Consider the following 11,630-nt stretch of genomic DNA (forward strand, 5'->3'; position numbering starts at 1 on the left):
CTCGGTCTGTGCACTTTATTTACATGGGAATAGCACGAGGACACACGCCACCCAGCTCATCATTACTCTTGGCAAATTAAAACAATAAAACACCCAACCACCTGGGTCATTGGTAGAAAGCTTACATAAACCCTAAAAGTGACTCATGGAAGCGTCCCTGCTCTGGATCCTCACTACCCCGAGGCCTACTGGGTTTCTCCAGAGAGGTGCACACCCGACTCCTGCACGTGACATGCGGTGCAGGGGCCACACTGACAACAGAGGGGCATCCAGCACAGCAGCTTCTCCTGGGCACTGCCAACACAGGCTTTTGAGAAAAGCTGCCTGCTCCCTCCCAGCAGACCCCGCTCCCTCCCAGCAGACCCTCCTTTCTACTGGGAGGCTGGCTGAGTCTTCACAAGCAGCTTCCTGATCCAGTCCTCTAGTCCTGAGCCTGGCCCGGCAGGTTCTGCTCCAGCTCTGGGGGGGTCTCAGTTCACCACGATGAAGTTAGACTTGCAATGGGCTGTGCGGGAACACGGGAGCCACCGGGTTAGAGCAGGGGAGGAGTGAGGGGTCCAGCACAGCAAAGGGACGTTTAGGGGCCTTACCAATGAACTCGGTCACGGGGTCGTGCTCGCCCTCCGCTTTGATGGTACCCGCAATGCTGTCATTTTCCAAGATGGGGAGGAATAGCTGTACAAAGTCTGAGGTGTATGGCGGGGCAATGACGTCCAAAACCTAGCAGGGAGACCTCAGGGTCACCGCAGTGCTGGTGTGGGGACACAGCATTTGGCGCAGGCAGTGTGACATGGCTCTCCCACCACCAGGACCTCCCCAGAGACTCCCCAGCTTCTAACCCCAAGCCACAGAATGTAATACAGGGGACATAGCAGAGGTCCCACAGGTGGAACGAACCTAATACATCATCAGTGTCACCATGACTACCATGGATCTCAGAATGACATCAGGCCAGAAGGGCTGGGCTAGTGGAAGGAGGGTACTACTGACCTCAGTGACGAAGTACCGAATCAGCGAGATGTCGGTGTCCAGCTTCTCTAGACATCTGCGGATGTAGCTGACCACGGGAAGCACGTAGCCACGGCTCAGCAGGTGCACCATCCTGTCCAACAGGGTCTTTTTTAACTCGAGCTATGGAAGAGCAAGGCCAAAAGAGCAGGTCAGAACTGGAACTCTCCCAGCCCCAACAACCCCCGAGACACAGCTCACCTGCTCCATCACGTCTAGCTGGGAGTGTTCGGTCTCAAAAAGCTTAACAAGCAGCTGCAGAACCTGGGGGTGCAGGAGCTGGTGGCAGGTGCTGATCTGTGGACAGCCAAAGGAGCGTCACTGAGGCACCTGCTGGCCTCTCTCTGGGCTTACTGGCAGCACACAGGGAATGTAGGGGACTGTCACAGCCACCTGATGGGGCTTACCACTGATGGGGTCAGCGCTTGTCAGCTTCTAGGCTTCCCTTCTGATAACACTTGATAAACACATCTACAGTCACTGAAACTAGGTCCTTAAAAAGATAGCCTCATGGGAGGGGGGACACAAGCCACCAGCTCTGAAGAGAGCATCTACTACCCTCACGTCAGGACAAAGGTCTAAGACACAGACCACTGTGTACCTCACAAGTGGCCCTTCTGCCCTCTCACCTCATCCAACAAGGCCAGGTGAACCGGCGTATGATCAGTCTGCAGCTGGAAGTATCTCGGTTCTGACACTGTCCAGTCTACCCATTTCAGAACACCCATCGCCACCACTGGGAACCTGCAGGCAGACAAGGTACAGGCTTCCTTTGACTACAAGTGGGGGTGGGGCGGGGAAGGAGGGTGAGCCATGCTAAGGAACAATAAAGGGCTGGAAAGCAAGAACAAAGTCTGGGGACACAGCTACTCTCCCTCACTCTGCCCTGCAGGCTCGCACTTCTGCAGAGCAGAAGTGGTTTGATGAGACCAGCTCCTCCTCTCAGGAGGGATTTGATTCTTGCTCCTTCAAACCACTCCGCTAAATCACAAAGGAAAAATCATCAAAGCAGAGCATGGCGCCCGGCAGACCCTGCTCACGGCTACTGTTATTTCAGATGCTTTCTTCGTCCCCAGGAAACGGGCAAGAGGCGAGAGCCTGAGAGGATGCAGTTCCCGAGATGCACTGTGTACTTAATCACGAATCACTCCGTCCAGGCAATGCCTGCTGGCTTCACAATCTTACTACAAATGAACGCATTCTTTAAGCCCGTTTTTCTAATTCTGGATGCCTTTCTCTACTCACTGAGGGTCTGCTGAACACATTTCTGGCCACGAAGCACCTGAAGAACACACAAGCTGTCTCAGTTGCTTAAGCTCTCCATGTGTGTGAAGAAGGATCCACCCTGCCAGGCAGTGGTGGTGCACGGAGGCAGAGGCAGGCAGATCTCTGTGAGTTTGAGGCAAGCCTGGTTTACAAGAGCTAGTTCCAGGACAGCCAGGGCTGTCTCAAAAAACAAAGACAAAAAAAAAAAAAAAGAATGAGCAACCCAAGCTCCTCTTGCTTGCTCTCCGTGAGAGTTCACACTGTAACCATAGAGATGTGAGGCCTGGCACTCCAGAGACTGGATGGGGGACTGGTGTGACACTCACCTAATGCACTGATAGAGTGTGCTCAGCTCGGCTACCAGCTCCGAGGCCCCCTTGTTCTCATTACAACACAGATTGTGGACCGTTTCTACAGCCTTTGATGTGGACTTCAGCTCATCCTTGCCAATGCTCACCCGTTTGTTCTGAAACATAAAAGCTGCTGAGTGATGATGGGACTGTGGCCCTTCTGGAGGGTACCCCAGGATGGCCCCTTCCCTGTCTGCAGACTCAAAAGTCAACTCAACTGTCAAACTACAGTCATATCGCCCACAGAAACCAGGTCATAGGGCTGCAGTATGGGAGGCACAGGGAAGTTTCATCCCACTAGCCAGTCCTAGAGGAAAAGATGCCACAAAACTCGTGAGGGCACTGAGCTCTTTCAGTATCTTGTGCACCATGGTAAAGACATTTCCAGTGCTGGGCAGGCTGGAGAGTTCTTGCACCCAAAGCCCCACACAGAGCCAGAGCCGAGGAGGCTACTGGTCTGAGCCCACAGGTTCTCAGCACTGACGGTACCTTCTTCCAGGTCTCAACCACACTAGCAGCGTAAGCTAGGATGTGGATGTACTTGTGCTTGTGGTCCTGGTTGATCTTGGCTCCTGGCTTGAATAGTGACTGCATAAACAGGTCCAAAAAGGCAGGCACCCGGATCTAAGAAGAGGCACACTCAGGAGTGGGCTGGCAGGAGGGAGGCAATGGATCACCCACCTGTAGGGCTCTGACAGGGTGAAGGCTGACGGGGGGCATAAGATGCACCTCTGTGGTGAAACGCTCAGAATGCAATGGGCCCTGGCTTCAATTCCAGTAGTGCCAGAGAGGTTGGGAGGAGAACTTAATGTCAGGTGTAGCCATGCCTGTAACCCCCAGCACTCAGGGAAGCTAAGGCAGGATAGCTGGCCTAGTTTGAGACCTGTATGCATGACCTTAAGAGAAGGAGGGAACTCGGAGGCCTCCCCAAACCACCCTGACACCTGGTGTGGGGCACTTGGCCTCCCTGAAGCGGAGGCAGCTTACGAGCTCCACGGGAGGAGGGTCCATGCTGGTGAACATCTTGAACAAGACCGTGATGTCCGCAGGATTCAGGGCTCCCCTGGACAGCATGGCGCCGAGAGCTTGGCAGGCCCGAGGGTAGGAGGCAGCTGTGCCCAAGGCCAGCGTGATCTGACTGGCATCGTGGCCTCTGGTTGGAAAGCCGCTCCATTACTAACAGCTTTTCCCTTTCCTTCACCTTAAACATGCAATGTTGAGCGGGCAGGACCCTGGGCTCGCCCGCATTTCTGCCATTCACTCTTGACCAACTGACCCCCAGGAACAACAGCTACAGAGTAGCCGTGACCTCCACGAGGGAGTCACACACCCTGCACACCTCCTCAGGGAAGCCTCGGCAGCAGAAGATGAAATGCCTTGGACTCCATGAGCAAGCAGGGCACTGGAGACCAGGCCGGGGCTACTCTGCTGTCAGGGGCACAAGTGCACAGCAGCCAACCAGGGCAATCCCGTCCTTAGCACAGAGCCACCTGCACATCACTCCACCGGCCGGGGCGCCCGAAGCTATACCCACGTCAGCCCCACAGGGGGAGCTGGCCTGGAACCTGATGGAGCTGGAGGCTGAGCTGTACACTAAGGCTCGGCTTTCTGAGGAAAAGAAGGAAGAGCAAGGCAAGCAGGAACATCTCTTACTTCTCCTGGGCAAAGCGCTGGACTTCTTGAGCGACCCTGCGCACTGCAGAGCCACCCTGCTCCTCCTGGGCCAGCACGGACATCATGGCCTGTGCGAACAGGTATGTGTGCTCCCCGTGGCACACCATCTTCTAGAAGATGGCAGGGAGACAGAGTTCAGGTCACAGTGATAAATGCAGACGAAGGGTTCTGTCCAGGGCTCTCTGACCTGGAGATACTGTACGGAGAGGGGTCTTGCAGAGCCTGACCCTGGGTAGCCCCCTTCCGCTGATATTCAGAGGGGCTTACTGCAAACTCAGGAAGATGTTTCTCAAGGTTTTCTTCTCCTCCATCCAAGATTGTGGCTAGAGAGGTCCGAAGCACTCTGGAGAACACCTCCAACTGTTGGCAGGCTGTGGACACGCTGGTGATCTCCCCTTGGTACCCCGCATCAGAAATGAGCTGCCATATAACCCAAGAGCCAAGGGTCAGCATCTGGGGGCCCCACCTTTCAGAGTGGTTAGCCAGTCAATTGTGTGAGCCAAGTGAGCACTGGTCTTTAACCCCAACTTTTCCTGTGCTTCCTGCTGTGATACCATCTAGGTGCGTGCTCGCTCACCCAGACTCACAGTCTCGTCTGGGCCTTGGTGTCGGCCTGAGGCCCTTGAGCAGATATGCACAATCGAAACTCCACTGTCCAACCCTGAATCAGTCGATGCCGACCTAAGCACGGATACCAATTCTCTGTTCCCTTTGCTCAGTGTGAGGCTGATGGAAGGGAAAGAATGAAAAGCCCACCAAGAAAAGCTTTAACAAGAAGAGCGCAGAGCGGACCCTCTTTTCTCCTCTTTTCTGGGCTCTAGGACTTGCCCTACCTTCACAGTGAAGTTGAGCATCAAGCAGTCAGGATGGGCTTCAGCCAGCTTGTAAAACAGATCTCTCCATGTGGTGTGTGCAATCATCTGCTCAAGCCACGCTGGGGTCTGCCGGAAACAAGGGCAAGGCCAAAGGTCTCACTTGAGTCTGGGAAGTCTGCGCTGCAGAAGCAATCACTGCAGCTGGATGAGACCCCGGGGGGGGGGGGGGTCCCTAGCTCTACCCTTACTACAGTCATACAGTCAGCTGCACGGCTGGCTTCCTGGTTGCCTGCTCACAGCTTTTGAAAGACCTGCCGAACTTCTCAGAAGGGTGCAGAAACATGCTTTCTGGGGAACATGTGAAAAGTCCATGGACATGTATCCCTGGGCCCACCAGGTACCTCATGCTTACAAGCCCTAGGCCTTTGGCAGGAGATAAAAAAACAACTGGGATGGCACAGGTGGTTCTGCCCATGAAAATGTGTCTCCTGGCTTCCGTGTGAGCCATGGGCTCTGCCAGTGTCTGAGCCAGTGTCACTAGAGACCACTGCTTCTCCAGAGGGAAGGCCTGAACGCTGCAGCACAGTCTGAGATGTTTCCTACACCTTCCCTCCTACCCTGCCCTCTGCCCTCTGCCCTCAGGGCTCACCCTCAGCCTGATCCCCCAGTACCCCACAGCATCTATATGCGCCGTGACCTCCTGTGTTTCCTGGAGGACCTCCTACCAGGCTTCTAGCCCACACCTGCACCTAGGAGTTGTGGGAGGCCATGGGCCTTCTCTTGGCCTCACCACTGGCAGCTTCCCATCAAGTACCCCACTCTTGAGAAGAGAATACAGCAAGGAGGCTGGCAAAGGCCCAGGCTGTGCTGTCAGGCACCCCCCTCACCTCTCCCTCTTCCGTGAAGATAGAATCTGCCTTCCGAGGGTCAAAATGCTTGATCAGTAAACTCTTGAGGTGGTTTTCCACAGTCTCCTGCACCTGTACTGGCTCAACACCTGGGAGAAAACAGAAGCTTTACCCACTCCCCCGCGACCCCCACCATACACAGAAGCTTTACCCACTCCCCCGCTACCCCCACCATACACAGAAGCTTTACCCACTCCCCCGCTACCCCCACCATACACAGAAGCTTTACCCACTCCCCCGCGATCCCCACCATACACAGAAGCTTTACCCACTCCCCCGCGACCCCCACCATACACAGAAGTTTTGCCCACTCCCCGCTACCCCCACCATACACAGAAGCTTTACCCACTCCCCCGCGACCCCCACCATACACAGAAGCTTTACCCACTCCCCCACGACCCCCACCATACACAGAGCTGCTACCAACTACAACAGTGCGAAGGCTCTGGACCCCTGAGAAAGTTTCTAGAGCTATTTATTCAGTAATAAGGCCATAAAAGGAACAGAGTACGAGTCTATGGGATGGCTACCCTGTCTGTGTGTTCAGGAGAGGGACATCTCAAAGACAGAGGACCAGACCTGACAGGTGAGGAGCTGGAGAGTACACTCTGTCCCCATGGAGAGAGCAGGTGCAGCCAAGGGCCACCCTCAGACTCGTCACCCTGATGGCAGTGAGGCAGCTGTTTCCGGACAGTGCTTGAGTGACATCGCTGTCCCCAATTCAGTGGATTTACAGTAAGGCTCTATTCTGATCACATTAGTTAAAAGCCACCATCGAACTAGTCTGAAATTATCCATAATTTAGCGCTGGCTGTAACAGGCCTCTTGAAAGGCAACACTGAACATATACTGTGTGATGCTGTAATTCTGTGGCTGCGGAAGAAGGTCGGTGAGCACTCCAGTCACAGGGTACCTGCTAACCCAGTGACTGACTCACAGCTCAGAGCTGAGCACACAGAGAGGGGTCAATCCTCTGCCTTTGGATCTTAGAGACCAAGAATGCTCAGAATTTATCAGCATCTAAGGACCCAAAGGTCCTTGCCACATGAACACGGGAAACGGAATTCGGATACCCAAAGTCAGGTAGGCATGGTGCCCCCCCCCCCCAGGAATTCCACTCACACATCAGAGACAGGGCATTCCCAGAGCAAGCTGCTAGTGAGAGCAGCCACAGCTGCAAGTCCTGGGGTTGACTGACACCCCACTTTAACAAGTAAGGTAATAAAGCAATCTAAGTTGACTCTCAAAACAAACTGGGGCCTCCATATGCCTACCTACACATGCTATGCACACCCACCTGCAGTGTACACACACACACAGAGAGAGAGAGAGAGAGAGAGAGAGAGAGAGAGAGAGAGAGAGATATATGAGCGGCCAGGACAGGGCTCGTCCTCTCAAGCACCTGTCTGAATGAGCCACTCAGCCAGCAGGTTCACAGTCTGGGCCACTGCTGTATAGTTCTCAGACAGGAGCTGGATGACATTTTCTGGAGACCCTCCTGCCTGGAAATACCTGGGAAGAGCAAAATGGAGGCTTTTACAATGAGTGGCCAAAGAGGAGCCGGGGTGAACAGGCAGGCAGGAGGAAGGCATGGGCAAGTGTAAGGGTCTTCCAAGGTGCCAAGGGACTCTTCAAACCTTCCACTCCCCATAAAACGCCCCTGAGCCCCGAGTGCGCGCTGCGCTCACACACCTCTTCAGCGTGTTGAAGATGGAGGGCTCCATGATGTAGTCCCGGGTGGAGAACTTGTGCAGACACTCCTGCTGTACCTCGGCATCATCCTCTCCTCCAGAGTCATCTTCCTGCTGCTGCGAGAGGCAAGAGCCGGAGAGGTGTGCGCTAGCGTGGGTGCCCTGCCATCTCGCCATAAAGACGGGCAATCACACACGTGATTTCATCTCACTCAGCTACAACAACCCCATGGTGTGAGCTGGGCAAGCGGCAGCTTCAAAGGGTCAGGGGCCACACCAAGCAGGCCCACGGTGGTGAACCGGGTGCACAGTGCACGGCCTCCTCTTTTACACAAAGGCACTCGTGACGCCACACCCGCCAAAGCTCCAGAGGATCCCACAAGCTGACCTACGGGAAGGTCAAGAATAACAACTGACATTCAGCTCAACAGCCAGTCACCACTGCTACCCCACACTGCTACCCAGTGCTCTCCAACAAACACCAATAAAGTGGTCCGAGGGTAGGAGTCACCAAGTTACTCTTAGAAAGTCAAGATCACTAACCCTCGAATCAGCAGGCCTGGCTAGAGCCGGACACAAACTTGGGCTGAACTCACACAAGCTGCTTGGCTGGCCGACAACTATGAGGTATGGTGGACTGAGTGCCCCCAGATCTGTCTGTCTAGCTGCAAAGCAGTCATAACAGCAAGCAGATGCCCTGTAGCGATGGCTGCATTGAGTCTGGGAATCTAGACCATACAAGACAAAGCTTTCCTGCGGAAGGAGCTCACAAGCCAGGAGACCAAATTCCAGGTAGCTGACATAACAAGGTAGGAGCCAGGCCAGGAAATAAAAAAAAAATAAAAAAAAAAAAATAAAACCAACTCAGCCCGCTTCCTGTTCTTGTAAATAAAGTTTTATTGAAACACTCTTGTATCCACTTTGTTACATATTGTTACCCTTGACTACTTTCCCTAATCTGGTTGTTAACTAGCCCTGCACAGCGCCACACAACCTAAGGTATTTTCTATGTAGCTCTTCACAGGAACTTGGCTTCCACTGCCCTGGACTCTCTGAGAGCAATGAGCTGGGGGCAGACAGAACCTGGTGACTTCATTCTGAAGACCAGAATGTTCTCTCAGAATGCATGCAGGCTTCACCCTGAGAGCCGCTCATATATGTCAATAGTGCCAGGCTTCTACCCTGTCGCCACCAACAGCGATTCTCCGCACCAGGCCATGTACCTGCCCACACGTCTCCAGCTTCACCTGGACCGTTCGCTGTCGTGCCCACCCCAGATGCCAGCATGCAGCACTATTCTGTCCGCTCAACATCCCAGCAGGTCTGCAAACTCTGGAGACCAGCTGACCCTGTCTTTCCCTGGAAACAGATCTGCTCACAAAACTATTTTAATAAAGGACTCCTCCCACCTGTCCCCAGAAGCCTTGGAAATACCCTCAGTTCTTCCTCCCCTCACTTCCCCCTATACCTTACTGGCGAGACCCCCAATTCCATCTCCCATACAAGGGTTCCATTTGGCCCTTCTTTCTTGAATGCTTACTGTGGCAATACCTCCGCATGCCTCCATTTTTCGTCCCCCGAAATCACCTTTCACATTGATGCCACCCTTACCAAGTCACAGATGTGATCAAGCTCTTGGTTTCCCATCTCTCTGGGGGTGGGGGTAGGGGAACCTTCTTTACTATGACTCTGTGTAGCCTACCTGTCCAGTCTCACCCTATGCCACCCCCATGTATGACCAGCAGCCCAACTAGTCCATGTGTCTGTCTCCAACTGTTCTCAGGTTCACTCTCAGGACTCAGAGGCCCCAGTTCACGCTGCTATCCTCCAGCTCTCTGGACTTGCTCCCCTCCAAACAGTCAGAAGAGACAGATGTGCGTGTGTGCAGAGGTGTCCAGAGTTTGCACGCTGCACTATATTCTCATCAACCAATGTGCTGCATTGCATAACTATATCAGGACACGTATGTCGCAGGCTGGGCACCCTGACAGCTCATCACTCTCATCAGGGAGAACTCCTGGGGGGCCAACGGGCCACACCAAGGTCACTGAAATCCAGTGGGATCTAGGCCAGACCCTGCCACTCCTAACCCTCAACATGGACAAAAAATGCAACAACCCAACAGCAAGCTAATCCACAGTGTACTCTCTTGTGTCTGTGTGGTCTATCGTGTGTTCCTGTGTGTATGCTGTCTGTGTGTACGTGTTCGAGGTCAAGGCTAGGTGCCATTCAGTCATTCTCCAGCTCACTTTCTGGCCTCTCGTTGACTGAGTTTACCAATTGGGTTCGAGTGTCTGGCTTCTGTGTGGGCTCCAGGTTCCGAATTCAGGCAAGCACATAGCTTGCCGAGCCATCTCCCACATCTTCCATTTTTTCTTCCATCAGGGCCACCTCAGTGACTAAGTCACTCAAGTGACAAGAGACATAAAGGCATCATTTTATGTCTTCCTGTCTTTGTTTTATGGCCCTGGGCTGGTTTCTAAGTCTTTCTCCTTACTTCCCTTAGGGATAACACTCAGTTCAAGCTCTAGAGCCATGGAATGAAATATCACACCAAAGCACTTAGCCTTCATTTTAGCTAACTCTGACTCCCTACAAAGTGCCCGTGGCCTGCAGGATGTTCTAGTACACAAACAGATGTCAGGAGTCTTAGACAAGCTTTCTGGTCAGCAGCTCTCCAGGACCCCTGGAAGATATGACGGGTGACTGTCAGCCCCTGTTCCACCAACCAATAGGATTTCCAGTTTCAGGAACCCCTCTCCCTATCACCCTCACAGGTTATATCTCGCTGCCCCCTACATCCACTCAAAGCTCATCTTGCTTCCTGAAGAAAAGGCAAACTCCCAGGCTCCCTGCACACTGCCCAGAAGTACCTGCGAGGCTTAAGTCAGCCACACACCTGGATGGTCTCTGTTGGGACACCAAATTGTGCCACTTCCCTATCTCTCCCCCCAAACCCTGGACAGTTGGGGCTACAAGATCCTTCCTGTTCTGTACTCTAAGGATGGATGAAATCGACCCATAAGTGAAAAGAAGAAAGTTTGGTCTGTCCAGCACCAGAGAGTTCCCCCACGCCCCCCAGGATGCTGGAGTGAGGAGTTGAGTATGTTCACTCTCCGATAACTGTGGTCCCTTGGAGTCGGTCTGTCCTGTTGCCTGGCAGGGGATCAGCCCAGGAGTCATCGCGCAGGGGGAAACTGAGTCCCCCCCAAAGGGGCAGGACCGACCCGAAGCCCTCAGGGCAGCTCCTGCCCCGCTGGGCCCGGGTCGGAGGTCAGGGGGTCAGGGGTCAGCGGGCCGGCAGAGACCCCAGCGTTCACACCCCCCGGTACCCGGGTCTGGGGGGCGCGGGCGCCGCGAGCACAGGGCAGAGAAGCGGCTTCCTGGCGGGACGCCTACTGCCCTCTCACCTGGCCGCCGTCCGCCTCTTCGCCCCACTCCGGAGCATTCCCGAAGTAGTCTTCTGCCATAATTGTACCCGGCGCTGGGCCCGCCATAGTTGCCGGGAGTCCTTACTGCGCGTGCGCAGGAGGCGACACACGAAAGTGCGCGTGCGTGGTTCCGGGCCGGCCTCCGCCAGGCCCTCGGGGCGGAGTTGGCTGAGGGGCGTGGCTACAAAGGGGGCGTGGCCTATGCGTTGGCTCCCTAGGCTAAGGGACTTCTTTGAAGGAGTTCCTCAGGGCAGGACTCATGGTGTAGTCTTAGAGCTTTTGAGAAAATTTCCCATACAGTTTACTGTTTTTTTTTTTGGTTTTTTTTGAAACATGGTCTCACCTGGCCTCGATTTGTTATGAAGAACTTGAACCTTCAGCCAGCTTAGCTTTGCCAGTGCAACCAGCATCCATCTACTGGGGACAGAGTCTAGGGCCCACGGAAATGTTCTGATTTCCTTTACCAGGGGTAAAAAGTACCCGGTGC

General features: G+C 54.1%; 1 protein-coding gene across 2 annotated transcripts; it reads right to left on the reverse strand.

The window, feature by feature from the left end:
- Window positions 1–11,247, reverse strand: Nelfcd (negative elongation factor complex member C/D). 2 transcript variants are annotated; one of them, XM_041641884.1, is made up of 15 exons: window positions 11,123–11,247; window positions 7,714–7,826; window positions 7,424–7,533; window positions 6,001–6,110; window positions 5,132–5,239; window positions 4,566–4,718; window positions 4,278–4,408; window positions 3,612–3,777; window positions 3,114–3,248; window positions 2,601–2,740; window positions 1,638–1,752; window positions 1,210–1,305; window positions 991–1,131; window positions 591–720; window positions 1–505 (listed from the first exon to the last, which is right to left on the reverse strand). In XM_041641884.1, exons 1-15 carry the CDS (start codon window positions 11,207–11,209, stop codon window positions 471–473), a joined length of 1,770 nt encoding a protein of 589 aa, XP_041497818.1. In that variant the 5' UTR covers window positions 11,210–11,247; the 3' UTR covers window positions 1–470. The 2 variants fall into 2 exon arrangements, with proteins under 2 accessions (XP_041497818.1, XP_041497816.1); XM_041641882.1 differs by having other exon boundaries at window positions 7,714–7,829.
- Window positions 11,248–11,630: the final 383 nt, after the last annotated feature.

Source organism: Microtus oregoni, unplaced genomic scaffold (assembly GCF_018167655.1).
Source record: "Microtus oregoni isolate MIOR12 unplaced genomic scaffold, Mior012 000071F_ref0000514, whole genome shotgun sequence".
In the NCBI taxonomy this organism is placed as follows: domain Eukaryota; kingdom Metazoa; phylum Chordata; class Mammalia; order Rodentia; family Cricetidae; genus Microtus; species Microtus oregoni.